The sequence below is a fragment of the Dipteris shenzhenensis genome, chromosome 14 (assembly GCF_047967505.1).
Source record: "Dipteris shenzhenensis isolate YYH24624 ecotype China chromosome 14, Dip_SZ_1.0, whole genome shotgun sequence".
Classification (NCBI taxonomy): Eukaryota; Viridiplantae; Streptophyta; class Polypodiopsida; order Gleicheniales; family Dipteridaceae; genus Dipteris; species Dipteris shenzhenensis.
In genome coordinates, this window is record NC_141609.1 from 1969109 (window position 1) to 1991135 (window position 22027).

Below are 22027 nucleotides of genomic sequence, written 5' to 3' on the forward strand. Positions count from 1 at the left end.
GAGGTTGTAGCCGACAGTCTTGGGCGGGAGGTGGAAGGTCCAGCAGCGCGAAGTGGTAGGATGTGCAGTAGATTGTGAAGTAGGTCCAGCCGAGGTGGTGCTATGAGGCACTACACCCGTGGACCTTTTAGGCCTTTCCTTTTTCCTCTTCCTTGGGCAATCTCTAGCAAAGTGCCCAGGGGTCCTACAAATCATACAATGATCCTGTCTCCCAACGATCTGGACTCTCTACCTGAAGAATGCGCCATCTGGACGCTGGAGGATGATGTGGTCATCCGTGATGTTAGGGTGAGAGACAATGACCCTAACACGCGCTATCCCGTCCAACCTGATTGTCTCTGTTGCTGAAGAAGGCATCCCAGTGCGGGGGGGGGGGGGGGGGGAGGGGGTCTTGGTGACCATCCCAAAAGCGGCTCCAATGGAAGATAAGAGTCGATGGTACACCTGAGGGAGGCCGGGAAATCTGAGAAAGAGTGAAATCGTCCCGCTATCCTCCTCCATAGGGTCAAAACCCAAAGAGAAGTGCGTCAAGAAAATCCTCCTAGAGCTCAGTGCTAAGGGACTGGCCTAAAGCACTGTACCTGCTGCATCCGAGGAGTCAAAAACGACCTGGAAGAAACCTCGACCAAGCAGACGAACATCTGTGAGGTGCCCTGCGAGGTCTCCAAGTAAAGCGGAGACCCCTGCCCTGTAACCTCGAAGGGTGGGACCCATGGATGCAAGCAAAGAGTGAAGTTGAACTTTCCTCCTCTGTATATTTTCTGAGCTGCTGCAGCTCGTCTTTTGAGAACGTAACGGTTTTCATGGCCAGTGGAAGTGGATGAGGATTGGTTGAAGGCTGAGCTATCGTCAATCGAGGTGGGCCGACTCGAACGCAATAAAATCCGTCTGCTCTAGAAAATGTTGCAAGAGGATGAAGCCCAGGAGACACAAGAAGGCGGAAGGAAAGGGAAGGAGGGGAGGCAGACGGAGGAGGGTGGGGACTGAAGGGATGGGCCGGCGGGAGAGGAGAAGGAAGAGGCGGTCACGCCCACCTGCCATTCTCCACCTCTAGATCCTGTGAGCTGGTTCTTATTTTGCAGATTAAATGCCTTTTCAACATTGGGATATCTTCCCCCAGATATTTCTGCATTGCACACCTGTCCATTGAGTTAATTTCCTGCTTGTAAAACTGCATTTTTGTTCTTGGGTCTAGCCAAGGTCTAGCCATAATTTCTGTGGCATTTTCTACATTACAAGATCTCTGTATGCACTTGAATCTTCTGGTATATCAGCAGTCTTTATGCCCCATATCTCCGTCTATTTCTCCCCATCTTTCTCTGTACCAGCCCGTGGGCTTTGTAGCCTCTATGACATCCAATTTGCATCCATCTTCCCAACCTTGTTGAGGTACCCCAGTTATTGGCATAATGCTTCTCCCTCCAGTGGTATCATACCAGTCTCAGCCAGTGAGATGAGATAGGATGTTTGTGCCTCGACGCTAGCTCTCCTACGATAAAGAGTTTATGCACTGTTTCTATTCTTTTCCAATATGCACTAGAGCGCCAAGGTGCCCAGGCTGGACATCCATAGAGGATCACTATTTGCACAAGCATAGTGTATAGAAATTTTATCACCTCCCAAATGAGAGAACCATCAATGTCAAAAAAGGAGGTGATTTGCTCATTATTGTTTAATATGTCGATGACATCTGCTCACGGGTACCAATGCTGCAAAAATTAGAGATTTTAAGGCTGAATTGCAGAAGACACTTGAAATGTCTGATTTGGGTTGAGCGGAAACAATCGACGATCGCTGCCTTAGTGGTTCAGTTGAGGAGTTTGTTGGCAGATCTACATGCATTAAAGTGCCATTGCGATGGTGCAAAATCATGTCTTTCATCCACATATGAAACACATAGAGATACATTATCACTATGTCAGGGAGCGGCTACATGCAAGGGAGATGGAGATCAGGTTGGTCTCCTGCAGTACACAACAAAATGTGGCGGATCTTTTCACCAAAGCATCACCTCGCCCAAGTTTGAAGCTTTCTGCAAAGCTTTGAAATCCATTTGGTGATTGATATTATATCTTGAACATTATGAACAAGGGGGTGTTGGAAATATTGGTCTCTAAGGCAGTGGCCAATGTAAGGGGCTAGGACACTTTTTCCCTTTACTAAGGTTTTTTCTCACTAACCTCAATCAGAGGTTGAGTTTGTGGGTGAGTTAGTCATCACATATTTCGACCCTATTTAGGGTCCATCTTAGGTTTTTGTCTCTATGGCTACCCTAGTGTACTATTTCATTCTTCTTCTTGCAATTCATTTCAGCTTCATGTTCTCTTGAACTCTTGCTTCCATTTCCAACACTTGATGTTTGTACAATCACGGTGCTAACTTTACTTAATTGTGGATCTTCTTCCCAAAAAAAGAGCCAACAAAGAAAAGTTAGAAACAAAAGAAAAAAGCATAAAGATTATAAATCACCCCGATAGCACAACTCCAAACATCGACAGCATGGAGCTTATACCAAGACCAACCACCATCACGTTCAAAGCATTGTCAACTAAACGCGTTCACAAGAAATACATCTGTAGCTGTCAGGAAGCCTTCTCAAAAAGGAACCACTATTAAGCTAGGTCAAGAGTGTGGGTTCCGTGTGGTAGGTAATATATGGGTGCCTGATCCCTAGATCTCTACAGTATCATGATAGAAAATACTATGTTTGTCCCCACACACAAATGTACGTGTGTGTTTAATGAAGCGAGAAGATAAAACATTTCTCCCAAAAAGCAAAGCTCACTTTCATGGAGAAAACGTTTAAACAAGAATATGGACATGTCCCTCATAATGGTCAAGCAGCTCCACCCTGAGCCTTGAATGGTGGTTCAGTCTTCTCAAAATTTGAGGTATTGCAAAGCTGTTGAGACATCAGCATCAACAGGAAGCCTCTTATATGCAAGAAAAGCAATAGTACATGTAAGAAATGATCCCTCCAAGTGGATTGCTTGGGTCTTCTTGTCTCGAACTCCACCTTGACTTCCTCCTATCAGCAATCAAGACAAGGGAAAATGTAAATATCTATATCCCTGCCATTGGCTTGCTTAGAGCAACTTGTCTCAACTATGTCTTGAGTACAGCCTATCAAGACACATGGAGGAAGAACGCTAGTAGATTAGCTCTTCACAAGAAAAAAAGAGCGGGAACCAACTATCATAAGGCTGCTGAGCTGAAAATTAGAGGTAATGGCTTCTGTTCACAAATCAACGAAAGTGCAGGTTACTCGAGTCAGGTGAAAAGAAACCTGCACAGCTTAAGAGAGGAGCATGTAGGCAAAAAGGAGAGGCAGTTTGAGTTGAGACACTAATTGCAGATGGGGAAGACCATGTACCACTTAAATGGCAGCAATTAAATCAAGGCAAGTGAAATTCAGCTATTGAGAAACTCACCACAAGAAGTTTTGATTTGTTGTTCCATCCCCTTTGGAGAGTCATTTGAGTCAACCTCAAACCCAGCACCTACGACCAAATCAGGATCACATGGGGAATATATTTATGTCTAGTTCTTGAAAAAACTCCCTCCTTAACTGGTTCAAATTGATTGAATAGAAATGTCCATCAGACCTTGCCCATGTATTCAAGAAGCTCATTGTTGGCTTCACCCCGAGCTGCTGGTGCTGCCACTGTCACTCGAACATCATCTGCATTTACTCCTGAACCATACATGACACCACAAATCCCATGAGCACCTAATTCAGTACTAAATTCATATTACTTGAAACTTCAGAACTGAACTTTTCAGTTTCTTGGAATGCTCAGAAACAAATATTCTTCATAAATGCAACAAAGGCATGCATTGACCTAATGAAATGTACTAAGCTAACAGTATCCTTCTAAAACAGATGTTGAGTCTACCTTCATCTTCTCTTTGCATCCAAAGGGCAGTCAGGACTGAACTTTACGTTTTTGGGAATGCTCAAGTAGGTCTGCCAAGTGATGCACCCTCTATGTACAAAATAAAGCTAGCAAACAACTCTATGGCAAAGTCCACAGGGGCAATCACTGCAGTTAGAATAAATGTGTGATGTCGCAGCCCTATATACTTTACATGTGCTCCCAACTAAGCCAGATAAAGTCCATGGCTGCATCAGGTGGGAGCGGTACAAAAATGGGCAAATGGAGTGCTGATTTTGCAGGATGTCACTGTTTGAAGATTTTTTTTGGCAATGCAGAATTGTGTTCATAAACTATAATAAGCAGGAATGAAGGAGAAGAGGCTCCCATCAAAAGCTATTCATTCTTATTCAGTCAAACCAGTCCCTTCCTCTGTACATTTCTCCTTTCTTATCCAACTCAAATCCTTCAGCGTCTCCCTTATTTCCCTTACATCCCTTCTCTCTCTAGAATTTTCCTTGACACCTCATCCTCCTGGACTTTTTTTTTTCCATTTACATTGCACCTTACTTTTTTAACTCCTAACCAGTCTACCCCCCCTATGAGAACACAAACACACTTGCACTCATTTAATTACACAACAGCCCCCCAACTCATACAATTTAGATCTTAACTATATCCCAAAGCACATGAGGTTCCCCATCTTCCTCTGTACTCCTTAGCGAAGAGGGGTTACAGCTTCCCACACTAAAACGCCCTTTAGCATAAACTAAAGTTTAGTGCAACATATTCCCCCCAGCTGCCAAATACCAGAGCATGCTTGGCAGATGGAGCTGAAATCATCAATTATTTCATCACACCAATTAATCACATCTCCATCTAGCTGTACATATTTCTGAACTTTTTATTCACATGCCACATCTCGCCTTAAATCTCTTAAGGAGGATTTTATTCACCCACTCCCCAGGTATTAAGTTCCTGCAATTCATGTGTCCCATTCGTCGAAGCTTTCAAGATGACATACGGTCATTCCCACCTCCCTAAAAACATTTTGTCCAGCTAGCCAGCTGATATATTTCTAAACCAACACCCTCTCATTATGACTTTCTATAAGAACTCTATCGTCCAACCTAGCCTTCAATTTTTTGCTGTTTTTGGTTTGAGACCAAGGCATCTTGTCTTTACTCATCTCGCCTGATTGCTTCTCTCACATACACTACTAGACGGAACGGGGTGAAATCCATGGCCACCTTACGACTAATACGATACGCCCAAAAAGTCGTCGGAAACCATTTTTCCCATTCAATCCTGCTTCTCTCAAGCATCTTTGCTATAGTATGGCCTTGTACGCCAGTTAGGACTTTTAGTCCACTTGGGACACCTAGCACATCTAGCAAGGACACTTGGTCGACCTAGGATACTACACTGCACTTGAGCCATATAGGCCCCTATCTTATACTTTTTTAGTATCCATTTGGACGTACACTCCATTGCTTTCAGCTTGTTGTCTGCTCCCTTGCATCTCAGCCTTTTTCCATTGCTCCCCGCATCCAACAATGGTATTAGAGCAGGTGCTTTCTCCTGCGTACTCCTCTCCCCTTCCGTGCATCTCCATTCGCACTTTCAGTTCACCCTAATCAGCCTAGCCTGTTGCGATTTGCAGGACTGCACATTGGTGCCACCACAACTTCAACGTCAGCTCCAAGCAGTTTGCAGCAGCCACGACCTATTCCAAGCAGCTATCAGCTGCATTGTGCCACCCACAACTTGCTTGAAGTCATTGGAGCTTCATTTGAGCTGCTCCTGCTGCTAAAAGATCCGCGACAAACAGCCGTGACTGTTAAGTGCTGCTTTTATGCCATTTCCTGCTCCATGCTGCCAATTTCCTGAACCAACTGTTGTACCTATCCGTGCAAGCACTGTCAAACATCTGCACCAGCTCACAACCTATTCTGGTCCGTGTCCGTACAACTGTATAGACATACATTCTCTGACACATTCGCTGTCCTTACAAAAGGCGCCTCATAGTTCGTATAACTTCTGGAATACCATCCGCACAGTACTGATTTTTTTGGCAGTTCCTGCACCTCGTTCTAAAGAAGCTACACAGTTTCGTTTCAACTTGATTTTGGGTTCACATTTGCAGTTTGCAATCAGCAGATTTTCAAGTTGGTCAACACAATTGAATTCAGGATTGCCAGACTTACCACATTTTGGGGCTTTCGGGTGCATTGACAGCACATTGCAGTTAGATTGAAGATTTGTAGTAATATTTGGGTCTTTTCTTAAATTTGCCCTCTTTTCGGTTCAATTTCCCTCCACAAATTTTGCTTTTGCCAAATTTGCTATCAGAATTGCTAGGAGTGCTTGGTAAGGCCTTATTCTCCACTTTTCTTCACATTGGCATGTCGCAAAATTTGGGGCTTTTTCTCCCATTGCCTTGCATTGGCTTCTGTGTTGTGGGGATTCTCCTTTTCAGATACATTTAAGCAGTTTTTTAGCAGATTTTGGCAGGACAATTTTGTTTGACAGACAATTACAAGATTTTGCAGTCAGTCTTGCAGGCAGATTTGTACATTTGGCTCACTGTTGAGCAGCCAGTTGAGCATTCACATTTGTTGAGACTTTGCTGTCATTCTTTGGCCTCACATCTGCAGATTTGCAGTCAATTTTTTTGCAATGGCAAGCAATGATTTGCTTGGAATGCTTTCAAGTGAGGACAAGCTTGATGGGACCAACTATCCCATGTAGTCGTACATGGTACGCCACTTGTTGGTTGGCTGTCAAGGATATTGTTGCAGGAACAAAGGCCAAACCTGCGCCCAGAAGTGTAATCCCCGTACTCCCTGACTCGGTCCAAATACGTGATGACCTGAAATGCAGCATCTAGCTGTAATGGGGATGACCCAAACTCAGCCTACATGATATGGTGAGGAATGGACGGCTTACCGTGAATCATCCGCGATAGCATGAGAACCTGTAGCCGCTTCACACGAGCCCGCTCTGTATCCAACAAGTCTGGCCCCCAACAAGGGATGCCATACATCCCTACTAGGCAGACCAAGGAGTCAAAAAGCAGCCCCTTGGTCCATGGATCCTGAAAGTGCGAGCAGAAGCACTGCCTCTCTAGTCTAGCCAATGAAGCGTATCCCATGCCCAGGCAGACCTGCATTGCGGGTCTCATAGTGAAGATGGTGGGTCTAGAGAAGACAACCCCTAGATACCTGTATGGCGAAACTATCTCAACAGGTGACCCATCAAACGTGAACTGCTCCTGGTGCATGACGGCTTGAGATATATTGAAGACCATAACATTGTTTTTACCAAGGTTGATCTTCAAATCATGAGACTCACAAAAAGACTGTAGTGCATCAAGGTGTCTCTGGAGCCTCTCTGCTGAGGGGGACAAAAGTGCCATGTCATCTGCATACAACAATATCTGGATCAAAGTGCCAACAAGAGAGCATCCATCCCCCCCTGTATCTGCATCACTGTCTCAAGCTCGTCAATGTAGAGGCCGAACAGGGTAGGTGATAAAGGACACCCTTGTTTGACCCCAATAGTGCTCATGATCTTGTCTGTCCACCCCGACCCTGCCCAGACTCTGCTTGAGACTCTCTTGTAAAGAGTCATGATAGCCCAATTGATCTCCTGGTCATAACTCAAATCATGTAGGCACCGGAGGAGACAGGCTCTCGAATGCTTTGCGGAAGTCCACAAAGCAATAGTAAACCCTCTGCTTCCGTGCCCTCGTCTCCTCCATGTTATACCTGAGCGTGAGAATGTGATCCACGGTTCCATGATCCATGCCGCAATCCAGTCTATCTTGCTGCTCTAAGTCCTCAACACTCTGCAAATCGACTGACCTCGGAATCAAGCATTGATGCATAAATCTTGGACATGACATGTTCAATCATAATGGCCTTGTAGTTCTCCGGACTCATGAGATCCCCTGCTTGTGGATGGGTGAAATAGTGTTAACGGTCCAGGTGCGTGGAAACCCCAAGCAAACCGCTTCATTAAAGAGCTAGGAGATTAATCCCGTATGCAATGAACTCAGTGCATAGCCCCTCATGACCCTTCGCTCGGCCATTATGAAGTTTCATTGCGGCATCCTTCACTCCACCCTTAGTGAAGAGGGTGCCAGAAGTGGAGCGTGGTATATGTGAGAGGTCAGGGATTGGCTTATTTAGAATGTCATATAGTGTGTGTGCATAGTTATGCCAGACCTGAGTGTCAGTGAGAGGTGAGGGAGACCGTCCCTCTAGATCTCTCTACCAAAAGTTGTTATTAAACAAAATGTTCAGTAGTTCCTCCTCATTCCGGCGAAGGAAATCTAGTTTCTTTCTACATACCAGTCGACGATACTCGCGTAGCGTCTTTGGTTCGCTCAGAAGATTGTTTTTTGCTGCGAATCTGTAAAGCCTTACACTCATCATCGTACCAACTATTACAAGGTTTGGTCTCGGGTGGTGGTGGACGGGTGGAGCGAGTGGTGGGAGGGAAAGCGTGAAGTGCAGCCTCGTGTAGTAAGCGGGTGATCAGAGCTACGCGATCCTCTAATAGGAGTATGAAGTTAATATAAGCGAGAAGTATGTACAGATGGCCCAAGTAAATAGGTGATTGATCGCGGTCAAAGCGTATGTCATGATAGGTGGAGTACAAAATCAGTGAAATGGAAGGTGATGTGCAACGGGGAGTGGAAATCGTAAATAATAAGTAGGTATGATCAGCTTATGGGGGGAGAGGTGCTACAGTAAAATCATTGATGCGAGATGAACGCAGAAGGACCCATGATGTAATCAATAACGCTAGAGCCTCCCCCATGTGGAAAGCATGTCAGACCACCTGAGCCGGGCCATCTATCAAGACCATTATAGATAATGAGATCATGCATTCTACCGAGATCCAAAAGGGCCTGCCCATAAGCTGTGACCGGACCTCGTCTGTCAGCCGAAACCCGTAGCATACCTGCACCCTCAAGGTCAATGTCTGGCAATAGAATAAAATTGTCCCTGAAATCGAGAAGTGGTACCTGACAGGCGCATGTCCTCGCATTGACTAGGAGGACTTCTCCGCGGCTCAAAAAGTCAACAATGGACTAATAGAGGGCTGCAAATGGAGATGTCTTAGCCTCATCTCGGATATCATAGTTGCCAACCGAAACGGAAACGGAAGAAACGGAGTTTCGCTCCCCTGCCCGAAACGGAAACAGAAGAAACGAAAATATGATACAATTTATGTATAAAAAATTATTTTTTATACATAATATAATTATCAATAGAGTGCAAATCATACATAATACAATTATCTATACTTGAAGCAACAATGCATCATGCATGCTTCTATGATTCTAAAGTCCTAAATGATGCTTCAACAATCAACATGTGTCATGACTAACAAGTTTGACGTTACAAGAATCTGAAATTTAGAAGTTTGAAGTACTTTAAACTTAGCACACAAGTTTAAACTTGAAACTTGAAACTTGAAAGCATCCAATGTCCATAGATGATCATGATTCATAATCCACAAATCCCATGATCATGAGTCATGAGTCATGCAAGACTCAAAATAAAAGCACCAATGGATGATATAAAAAAAGGCAGCTGCCACCTGACACCAAGGTCCAAAGTATACTCAGTATTGTATCTACTATCATAAAAAAAGAAATAACATAGTCTAGGATGCATCATGCTACATGCATGACGCATCTGAAGTGTCATGAATAGGAGTAGGCTAGCACTGTAGTCTGTACAGTCGTAGTCAAGGACCAAGGTACATCACGAGGATTGCTGCCCCCCCTCAATGACATATTCAGCGAGGTGAGGAAACCGAGATAGGACTCAGGAAGAGAGTATCTGGTATGGCGTTCATCTTCTCCACGTCCACCTTGTCTACATTCACTTGGCGAGGTTCAGGGCAGCCAGCAGCGAACTCAAGGAGACAGAGGTTGCAATGACAAAACACCAACCGCTCCAATTGAGCCGTGCTCAATCTGTTCCTCTAGTTTGTGTGAAAGAGGGCCCAAGTGCTCCAGTTCCTCTTACAAGGACTAGAATTGCACTCATGTGAGAGAACACGTATAGCAAGGCACTTCTACCATAAGCCATTTAAGCAGAGATAAGTATCAGGAACTTAACAACTTTAAACATATTTGTAGTAGACAAAACTTCAAATTGCTTAACTACTAAGTTCTAAATAGTGACGTTGTAACTTGTCTCTTACCAAAGTAGGAGTACAATTGCCATATTTCTCCCACCAGGAGACAGGCTGCTACTGTGTCTCTCGGAGCCTAGCCATAGGTCGACCAAAGGAAAGGTTGTGATTGCGGAACAATAGAAGTTCATCCTCCATTCTTCGTTGCATCTCCAAGTCACCACCCGTCCAATTTTGTAGATACTGTTGCATCCCCTCCTCCAACTCGTCATTCTCATATTGCTCTTGACTACGTCAAAGGGGATGCAATACATGTGCCACCGCATGAATTGGGCGGTGGAACCAATTCCACTGCTTATTCCATATAGCACGGATGGACTGAACCTAAATCATGCCACAAGAAATTAGAATGCATTATGCATGCAAAATTCATAGTACATACATAATACAAATCTGAAAATTCCAGGCTCCAACCTTAAGCTTTGATAGCAAATTGCAATTTAGTAACTGCAATAATTATACATATTACAAAAGTAAAAAGTCTTACTTAGAGCATTAGTGACAGAAAATCATTACACATCCTTGCTGTGAAGATTCAGAGAGTGGCTGAGCTCCCGATCCGAGCTGCTCCCTGCTGCCCCTCCGTCCTGCACCCCTCTCCCCTCCCTGCCCTCCCCTCCCTTCCCTTCCCCTCCCCCCTCCTCTCCCTACCAGCCCCTCCTCCCGGGCTGCTGCTCCATCCTCCGCTGCCCTCTCCCGCTCCCCTCCCTCCCTCTCCCGCTGCCCTCTCCCCCTCCCCCTCCCCTCCCCTCCCCTCCCCTCATGCCTCCCTCCCTCCCTTCCTCGACCCCTACCCTCCCTGCCCACCCCCCGCTGCCCCTCCCTCCCTACCCTCCACTCCCCCTACCCGCCCCTCCCTCCCTACCCTTGCTGCCAGATTGTGCCAAGTCAGGTAAGCTTCTTTCTGGCCATACTTTTTGGTCACCTGCCTTGGGCACCAGGGGAGGCATTTGCATTTCTATCTCTTCTTCGATGCTCCCCTTGGTCATTGGACACGGAGTCAGTCCCCTCCAGAGCACAGTGGGTTATTTTGCTGATTGGTGGGCGTAAGGTGGCATTCTTAACCTTTATGCACCCAACTTGAGAGGGCATCGGGTGCTCCTTTGGAAGGAGTTGCTCGCTTGGTCCCATATTGCAGACTCTTGGATTATTGGGAGCGATTTCAACATGGTTGAGACGCCTTCAGACAAAAGAGGGGGTAGGGAAAGTGGCATTCACTCCCTTGAGAGAGCAGCATGGGATGCCTTCCTTTTTCAGTTCAGTGGCAGAGATGGATGCTTTTCACACTCAGCCACAGTCTCTTCTGTTTTCTTGGTCGAAAGGAGAGTACGGATGCCTATCCACGCACGGATTGACAGATTTTATGTGGATGATTGGGTGCTGGACAGAGGTGGGACAGTATGCATCAGCGCTGGGGTGTCTACTTCAGATCATTTTTCGGTTGTTTTGGTGGTTTCAGAGCCTCGGGCGAGAGGCCGCTCTGCCAGTATCAAGATTCCAAATGCCTTCTATGTAGAGGAGGGCCTCACAGAGGTAGTGCTATGGATTTCGGTTTCTCACCTGTAGGTGATGGGATATCTCAAGGTGTATGCCCCAGGCACACCTTGGGTTCTATGTGTGTGTGCTAGAGGCACAGTTAGGTGCCCATAAGCACTATTAGGTGGTGGTAGATGCCACATAGGATGATTGAGAGATTCTAGGAGCTGATTGAGGAGATGATTGAGGAGATGATTGTGGAGCTTGGTGGCTCATGTAGAAGTGCCTACATATGGACCTCACCTTTCTTCATTCCATAAGCAAGCAAGCATTCTCATTTCATGTTCAGCTTCATGCTTTCCTTTCACTTCTTCAACATGGTATCAGAGCACTATGATCCTCCTTGAGCCCATTTATGCCATGTCATGTCATCTTCTTCTTCTTCTTCTTCACCTTCCTCTCCAATTTTCCCCTTTCTGCCCAACCACTTCGAGGGCTGAGTTCTCTACCTACAAGCAACCATTCCCAGGGTCCTTCTGGTTGGAGAGACCCTTCATATGGGCGACCTTCCACGTCAGAGAAATTAGACAATGGTGCCCACAAAACCGTGCAACAGTTGCCTTCTTCCTGACGCCATTTCGTGCAATATGACTTGCTGGAGCAGCCATTCCGAAATTCCTCTGAGCCACGCTTGCACAACAGCATGAGCTAGCCCCTGTCCAGATTTGAAGTGAAATGGTCCACCAGGGAGGGAGAAAAAGACGAAAAACCAGTCGACATTCAAGCTGCTGGGGCTATGGTGACGACACGGCATTTCGCCTCTCTTCTTCAGTGGCTCTTCTCTGGTATACCAGCTTTATTTCTACCTAGAAAGCCCTCTTTTCTTTGCTTTGAAGAGTGAGATACAAGCCCTCCAAGATCAGGCCTCTGTTTTGAACAGTTTTGACAATGTTGTGAGTTTGGTGCTACATTAGATGCTACTTTAGCATTTCTGATGTTTTAAGGTGTTGAATAGCATCAGTACAATTGTGGCTACAACTTTCCTTTAGGTTGCTATACCTGGATTTACTTGGAATACTTTCATTTAGCCACCTCTATGAAGCATGCAAGTTGAAGTATCATTTCCATTATGATTTTTAGTATGGAATTTGGTTACAAGTCTTTGCTACACTAAATGCTTGTACTTTGAAAGCTTTTCAACTCTTTCTAGCCTTGTAAGAGAGTAGACACTGCCCATTTTGGGTTAGACCCTCTCATGGCTACCTTCTTGAATATGGATAAGCTTAATGGTAAAGGCTTTCACACATGGCAGATGAAAGTTAAGTTTGCATTAATGAGGGAAAATCTCTAGGGGCTTGTCAAACCTGCTTCAACTTCTTCTTCAACAGCCTCTAATGCTGGAGAATCCTCAGCTCCTACACACCCGGCACGCGATCCTGCTAGAGAGGAGAAAGCCTATGGCATTATTGCTCTTGGCTTAGGAGATGACTATATTCATCACATTTCTGATTTGGAGTTTCCTTTTGAAGCTTGGCAGAAGCTTGATATTCTTTTTTGTGCTAGCTCTCACATCTCAAAATTGTCACTTAAGATTGCTTTCTTTGAATTGAAGATGGCTAGTGGCACTCCCTTGGCTGCCCATGTCAATCACATGCGGAGTCTCATGACTCAACTTACTTCTATCAACTCTCCAATTACTACAGATGATGCAATGGCAGTATTGCTCAAAAGTATGCCTGAAGATTATGATCATGTTGTTACCACATTGAAAATTCTTCCTAATCCTACTCTTGAAGGTCTTATTACTGCCCTTCAAGAAGAAGAAAGGCACAAGGAACTTCCGAGAGGCAATGACACAGCCTATGCCATAAAAACTCAAATGGGCAAGTTTTCACCTTGCAAACATTATGGGAAGACTAATCACCTCTCAAAAGATTGCTTCAAGATCAATCCTTGCAAATATTGTGGCAAAAACAATCACCATGAAAAGTTTTGTAAGGCAAAAAAGGAAGCAACTACAAAACCAGAAACTGCCAATTTACTTTCAGTTGATGTGCCTCCACAAGATGAGGCCTCCTATGAAGATTATGCTTTTTGAACCATCTCCATATATGCTCCAGATCTCTCTTTTATGTTGAGTCAAGGTACTCTGCCTGGATAGTCCTCCAAAATGAATGTAATAAACTATTGTGTGCTTTGTAAACACCTCTGGTCACCATATGATGTAGGCCATGTGTATGTGTTTTGCTCCATGGTACCTCCTGCAGACATTATGTGCATGTACATGCAGGGGAGATAACCATTGAAGAGTCTTATGTATCCCTTTGTTCGACTTCACACCCTTGGGAACCCCTTGCTAGCATGAGATCCTAGCCATAGATTTATCCTTGACCACCATGAGATGGCATGAGAAACTATGTGACTAGATGTATCTTTGACATAGCTTGAGGCATTCCCTTGAGGGGGGGTTTGATGGGATATCTCAAGGTGTATGCCCCAGGCACACCTTGGGTTCTATGTGTGTGTGCTAGAGGCACAGTTAGGTGCCCATAAGCACTATTAGGTGGTGGTAGATGCCACATAGGATGATTGAGAGATTCTAGGAGCTGATTGAGGAGATGATTGTGGAGCTTGGTGGCTCATGTAGAGATGCCTACATATGGACCTCACCTTTCTTCATTCCATAAGCAAGCAAGCATTCTCATTTCGTGTTCAGCTTCATGCTTTCCTTTCACTTCTTCAACAACAGGGTAGGCAGTCGTCTCCGTCAAGTGTGGCTGCAGCCCTCACTGACATTAGCAGCTTTTATCATTATGTTGCTGGTATCAGGAGAGATGAGATTCGCAGGTGAGAGATTGCCATTCGCCAGCAGCTACCAGCTCTCGAGAGAGAAGAGCACAAACGGCCTACACATGCTTGGATTCAGGAACGCCTTGCTGCAACAAGGGCTCATCAGCAGACACTTTTAGATCAGAAAGCAGAGTATGCCTTTCACACCAGAGAGTCTTTCTGGATGCAAATCGGAGGTAGAGTCAACAAGCAGTTCTTCTCTACTCTTGGCCCTAGACATAGTAGAGAGATAAAGATGGTGTGCATACGTGTGCCAAACTCTCGTGTCGGTGAGGGGTGATGGAGACCTACGCTCAAGAAATCTCCACCAAAAATCCTTAGAGTTGTTGCTATACCATCCTTACTGTGATTTGTATCAGGTTTTCTTTCAATCTCATAGACCCATCGGTCTTCCAAAGACTAAAATTTCTTTCTTTCTTTCTTTAAGTCTCATAGACCCAGGAGCAGGCCCGCATTATACACGAGCAGGGCACCCTTATCCAGGGACTCAGGCACGACATCACACAGCTTCGAGAGGAGCTCGGGACCCTCAGAGCAACGCCTGGAGGGACCCCAGTCACAAAGATGGAGGCACAGATAGCCACGATATAGTTGGCTATAGCAGAGACGACTAGATGGGTGGACGTGGCGAAACGGAAGCCCGCAAAGGCAACCGTTTCAGCCGCCATATAGGAGCAGCAGCAGAGGGCTTCAAAGGCCCTCAACATCCACATACGAGGGATCACGCGAGACAGCACCAGCACCACTACGACGCCCATGGAGGAGGCGATCACCTTTGTGACCACTACCATGGGGGTCCCCGACCATGGCATAGAGGGAGCATGGCGTGTTGGGAGAGATCCCAACCGAGAGCAACCCCTAGTCATTCGCTTCAGAGATTCACATGCTCGACTAGTGACACTCCGACGCCGAGCCGCTCTATGAGAGCATCCCACCCTGTCCATGGACGAGGATTTGACACCACTATAGATTGAGAAGCGAAGAGTTCTTCTGCAGCAGCGGGATGTTGCCCGCAAGGAGGGAAAATGGATTGTGGTCCGAGATGGTAGGTTGTTGACCGGCACACGTCGGGCTCCCACCTGTACCCCCTAGGGGGACGGGGCCTATGAGACTCAGGTTTTCGAGACCCTAGATTGCACCATTTGGAACTGTAATGGTACCTTATGGTCACACCCAAGAAACTTCTCAGAGTCTTATACAAGACGAGACATAGTCTTTTACACGGAGACACACTAGAGCCCAGAGCGTCCACTACCGATAGTTAGTGGCTACACATGGGAGTCAGCCTTCAGGGATTAGACGAGGGATACAGGAGGAGTCTGAGGATCAGGCAGGGTCGTAGTATTGTACAGGTCTTCCCTTGCTGGAGCCATATCCATTGAGAGGAAGGACGCACACTCCCGATTCATGTGGATCCGGATCCGACGCTTAGACACCCGTGACCTTTTCATAGCAATATGCTACTTCCCGCCAGACACATCCCACTTCGCCAAAGTGGCATGAGAGGAGGGTGAGACATCGCCATATGCACCCTTACATCAGTATATCCCAGACATTTCAGCCCGTGGGGAAGTTCTCCTTGTTGGGGACTTCAACGCCAGAACGAGCACGCGCCAGGCACCACTCCTGGACTGCCAAACGACTCTATCATGCTACCAGACATGGACCTAGACCGAGCAGGTATGACCAGGACCTCATCGGACCGACACGGGCCTATTACACCATATGGACACGCGCTCCTTGATCTGGACAAGATGCATGATCTCATCATCTACAACGGGCTTGACCTATGGCCCTCCTCAGGTGGCTTTACTTGCTTCCCACACGGGAGGGGCACTAGTGTAGTAGATTACATCATGGGATCCCCTACCTTCACTTCATGTATCACCAACTTCACTGTAGCACCACTCCCTCCATGAGCTGATCACACATACCTATTCTTCACTATCGCCACCCCACGCTTAGCCACACCACACACACCACATAGGAAGCATGACACCTACCACGACATACACTTCGATCGCAGCCTCTCACCGGCCTACTCTGGACACCTAAACAGACTCCTAACCTACATCGATCACATACCACTCATAGAGGACCGTGCTGCCCTGATTAGTCACACACTCCACGAGGCTGCCCTCCAAATATTTCCCCACACCACACGGTCCACTAGACCACCACCTCTTGGTTCTGTACCCTACAACAATTGGTACGATGCGGAGTGCAAGGCTTATCGCCGACAGCTCCGACTTGAAACCAAATGTCACCTCCCGAACACACCAGACACGATACATCAACAACTCTTAAGGATTTTTGGTGGAGATCCCTTGAGCGTAGGTCTCCATCACCCTCACCGACACAAGAGTCTAACACACGTATGCACACCATCTTTATGATGTCCCACACCAGCCCACTCCAGATCTCATACACACGTCGCCCCACCACTTGCACGTTGTTCACCAGAGGGGGAGTCAAGGACGCGACATTGAAACTGCACAATGGCCGAGCTAAGGATCACGAGGGGCTATGGACTGATTTTATCACATATGGGATCGAAACGTTAGCCCCAATCCTAGCAAAGCTATTCAATGACGCTGTTTGCCTTGGCTTCCCTCGCACCTGGACACTCAACACCATCACCCCCATCCACAAGGCAGGGGATCCCATGGACCCAAGTAACTACAGGACTATCATGATTGGACATGTTGATGTCCAAGATCTATGCAGCTGTACTGGATGCGTCGGTCAGCCTGTTCGCAGAAATGAGAGGGCTCAGAGCAGAGGGTCAGGCCGGTTTCAGGCGAGACCATGGGACTATGGATCACATACTCACACTCAGGAGTGTCATTGAGGAGGCCAGATCACGGAAGGAGAGGGTATATTGCTGCTTTGTGGATTTTTGCAAAGCCTTTGACACAGTACCTCAAGCTCGTCTCATCACACGCCTACAGACACTAGGATTTGATCAAGAGATCATCTAGGCAGTCATGGCACTGTATGAGAGAGTCTCAGGCCGAGTTCGGACAGGCACAGGTTGGACAGATGAGATCTTGGGTACCATCAGACACCTCTCAGAGCAGGATCACAGAGTTCTTCCCATCGAGTGACATTGATCATCCAGTCTCTAGCCGCAAACGTGACAGAGACCCGGACCCGACGATCGCAGCACGACACACGAGACATCGAGGGGACACACAAATCACTCTAGGGGACCTCCCGTCATTGTTTAGACCCGGAATACGTCCCGCAGGAGTCACGGTGGCTCTGGTCTTGCATCGAGCCTCGTCCAAGAGACCGAGACGTACAGCACCCCTTGATGGGCACCGTCCCATCATTGGCTATGCGCCAGCTAGGGCGACATGACATACGGAGGATTCCGCTCTGCTCCAGTCCTTTTCTTTTCATTGTTACATCCAGATGTATTTGTTTTGATTATGTATGATCAGACTTAGGATTCAGCATGGGTGATGATGCTCGTTTCAGTAGCTCCACCCTTACTGTGATTTGTATCAGGTTTTCTTTGAGTCTCATAGAACCATCAGTCTTCCGAAGACTCTAATAAAATTTATTTCTTTCTTTCTTTCTTTCTGGGAGGGTCTCATTCATCTTATCCCAAAAGGAGGTTGCAGAAATTTAGTGTCTCAGTGGAGACCGATCACCTTACTGGGCACTTTGTATAAGATCTTGGCGAAAGCCATCAGCCTGCGATTGCAGCCCATCCTGCCATATCTCATACATGACACGCAAATAGGCTTTGTCCATGGCAGAAGCTTTTTTGATAACATATTCTCATTTTGGGAGGCTTTTGAGTGGGCTATGCATGAGGGCCGTAGACTGGCAATTCTACTCCTGGACTTCGAAAAAGTATATGACAGGGTAGATTGGGGTTTTCTAGAGGGAACCCTTCTTCGCTTTGGATTTTCAGATTTGTGGATTAGAGGGGTTTCTTCTCTTTACAGGTCAGCCCATAGCCAGGTACTCATTGGTGGAGTCAAGGGAGACAGATTTCAGATTTCCATATCAGTCCGCCAGGGATGCCCTCTAGCCCCTTTTTCTATTCTTATTTGTGGCTGAAGCTATGAGCCTCTATATTAGAGCTCAAGCTGATATCTTTGGGCTGAGACTTCATTGAGACAGGAAGAGGAGTTGCTGGACAGTGAGCTGGCAGATGACACGGCTATTTTTTTGGATGCCACTCCACAGACACTCACCTCTTTCAGAACAGCCTTGGATTTGTTTTGCATTGCAGCAAGGGCTCACATTAACTAGAACAAATCCAATGGTTTCTGGATTAGTGATGAGGACACTCCAGATTGGGGTGCTGATATTGGCTTTATTTGGATTCAAAGGGGTGTCTCCGTCAGTTATCTTGGATACCAGGTTGGGGTGGGCATTTCTCTAGCGTAGTAGTTCGCTCCCGTGTTGGAGAGCATCAGGAGGAAACTCCTATTTTAGAGTTCGGCCAGACTTGACCTTGCATCCAGAATGGTGGTTGTGAACCAGGTACTGTTGGCTACAGCCTGGTTTGTTTGCTCTTGCTCGTGCCGATCTACAAGCAGTATCACTCAGCTCAAGAGACCTATCAGGAATTTTTTGTGGAGTGGATTAGACGGCACTTCAGATGTGATAGCCAGGGTGGCTTGGGAGACTCTTATTCTACCCACTGAGGAAGGGGGGCTCAATATTATTGATCCAGACTTGCAGTGTAGAGCCTTGCTCTACAAGATGGTGGTCAAAGGTTTGATGCCTGGTCAGGAGCCATGGAAGGATTTTTTCTTACGCAGTATGCAGACATGCATACCTTCTCGAGGAGGAGATTGATGGACAGCCCTAGATGGATCTTTACGTCAGCCCATCTCAGATCTCCTACCTCCCCTCTCATGGCTGCCATTCTGAAAGCTTGGGACAGCTTCAGAAGTACTCTTCGGAGAGTTCCACCCTCCTCTCGTGAAGAAATTGATAGGCAGCCCGTCATGTGGAATGATTGCATACTAGATAAGCATGGCAGATCACTGGGCATGTCACACTACATGCAGTGTTCTAGATGAGAGTTGGGCCCTACCTCCACTGTGGGTGCTTGGAAAGCTTTCAGGATGCTTCCAGAGGATCAAAGAGCTCGTTCAATTAGTCACCTCAGAGGAAGTGCAGCCAAGATGCAGCCATACCAGTGGAGTGGATGGATACAGACCACTTGCCTATCTCGGAGTCCACCTAGTTGGGGGCTTTTACGAGGACACGTGTCCCTCTGCAGGTTATAGCCTTGCGGGATACACATGAGGATACCCTTGTCTTTCAGGTTCATGCAGGAGGTAGACTTCACAGATCTTCAGAGAAGATTCTCTTGGAGGCACCCTTTCAGCCTATCAGGATTGCACGATACATAGAGAGACTCACAGTGGTATCTTGATCCAGACCCCGTTCTCCTGGCTCTTGGATCTTGGAGGCTTTGGTTGTATGGAGGTTCCCCTATTAGATCCTTGCAGTGGGATCTAGGGGAATGGGAGTGGATAGATGAAGGGCATCGAGAGAAGAGCATCCCCTTCTTCCGTTACACGGTCAGGAATGCCAGGAGATTCCAGCTTAGTTGTAGAGGCTGGAGACCCTCTAGAGCTCCTCATTGGGATACTTTTCAGATTTCTACAGAGATGCAGAAAATCTTTTGGAGGAGACTTTGGAAATCCCTCAGGAATAGGAAAATCAGGTTATTCATTTGGCTTACTATTCATGGAGGGATTGCAGTGAACCTGTGGAGATCCAGGTTCGGGGCTGACCCTACATGTCCTCGATGCCACTCAACGGTTGAGTCAATGCAGCACTGCCTTTGGGAGTGTACTCAGGCGAGGACGATTTGGAAGGGTGTTGCTAGGATACTTTGCATTTTTCATAGAGCACCCTTCGTCTTGACCTGGGGATCAGTTGCTTGGTTGTCACTCACTGGTCCACAGGCTTTCTTCGAGGGACATGACACAGACACAGCTTTCTTTGTTCGACGACACCTTGTGGAGTCATGCTCCCTCCGGGATGTTCCGTTTACTCCATTCAGAGCTCCCCACGTTTCTGTAGACACATCTTGGGAGATTCTGGCTAGTATTACAGCATGGCATATTTGGAGAGCCAGATGTACAGAGGCTTTGGAGGACTCCCAGGTTCACCCTTCTCAGACTATGGCCAGTATCTGGGGAGATACTATACACACTTTGATGGCCATTTGGGCGAACATACAGGGAACCTCCAAAACTGCTACTGCTAGGAGGGTTACTTTTCTCAAGTCTGGAGGGGTTCGCCTTTCTTCTCTGACTCTCCTTCAGGGATGAAGTGGCATTTTCAGCCGCCACCTGGGAATTTTGTTTGCTCATTCTAAGCTGTTTTTTCTCATGCTTGACATGATGTACTCCCGCACTTGAGCTTGCTCTGCAGTTTTTATTCATACTTAATGAAGTACTTTTCTTGCCAAAAAAAAAGTCTTACTTATCAGGCGATAGGAAAGTGTTTCTGTTGGGGGCCTCTCCAATCTTGTCCATAAACTTGTACAAGATCCCTAATGTGCTTCCCTCCATGTCCGTGATGCAAAGCACCATGTAGATAGAATTAAGATAGAATTAATCGATTTGATTAATGCCTCCGCCTGATTCCACCAAGACTCATCCATGATCATGCGGACAAATTTGATAGACTTTGCTTCGCCTCTATCATCCCAATCTCCCCACTCCTGAAACACAACCGTGCGCAACAAGCCCTAGCGCACTTGCACAAGCCTCTCCACCACTATGAACATGTAAGCAAACCTTGTGGCTGGAGCTTTCAGTAGCTCAAGGTCACTATAAGCCAATAGATGCTGAGGAATTTGGGTCTCTTCGTGACAAACTTCACGATACTGCGGGCTGTGGAGAAGATGGCATCAATCCAAGGTATCTTCCCTAGGTCCTCGATCAAAAAATCGAGGCAATGTGAGGCACAAGGTGTCCACACAATCTTAGAAAACTCATCTTCTAACATGGCACCCATTGACACACAATTGCTGCCATTATATGTCACCACCTGCACCACATTCTCAGCACCTATCTCCATAATGGCTGCCCGTATATGCTCCCAAATATGCAACCCTGTAATCACTGTACCTGCAGTGGAAGCGTCTGTGGCTCTCAAGAGCATGGTCCCCTTACAAGAAGACACTAAAATATTGTACACACTCCTGCGTGTATCTGACCATCCATCGCATAAGAGTGTGCATCCATATTTTTTCCAAGTCTCTTTCAAGGGCTTCATTTGGTCTTCCACACATTCCCTCTCTCTTCTTAGCTCTCTTGTCCGCAAGGCCTCATATGTAGGCCCTTCCCATTCATCCCAATGCGGCTCACGGCTCTCATGGCCTTCCTCCATTGTGTAGTCCTCGCCACATGAAAGGGTATTGCACGCTGTATGAAGAGCTTTGTGAGCTCACTAGTGGCCTCCTTGACTACTTGCAAGCGTGCTTGAATGCTAGACCTTTGCAGTGATCCTCTTTTTCCCGCACTAGCATCCACACTAATTGATCCATGTGGCAAGGGTGTTCTTGGAGCCACCGCCTCCTTTATAACTATCCAGGAGGGAGACATGGACCCAATAAGGAT

At 46.6% G+C, this 22027-nt stretch overlaps 1 protein-coding gene across 1 annotated transcript in view; it reads right to left on the reverse strand.

The window, feature by feature from the left end:
• The window catches only part of LOC147894054 (UPF0235 protein At5g63440), a 108957-nt gene that overhangs the window by 40170 nt on the left and 46760 nt on the right, over positions 1–22027 (reverse strand). Inside the window, exons 5-6 of the mRNA XM_087385090.1 lie at positions 3606–3694; positions 3432–3500 (exon numbers count right to left, since the gene is read on the reverse strand). Of these exons, the coding sequence (XP_087241216.1) occupies positions 3432–3500; positions 3606–3694 (158 nt within the window). The remainder of the gene's footprint in view (positions 1–3431; positions 3501–3605; positions 3695–22027) is intronic.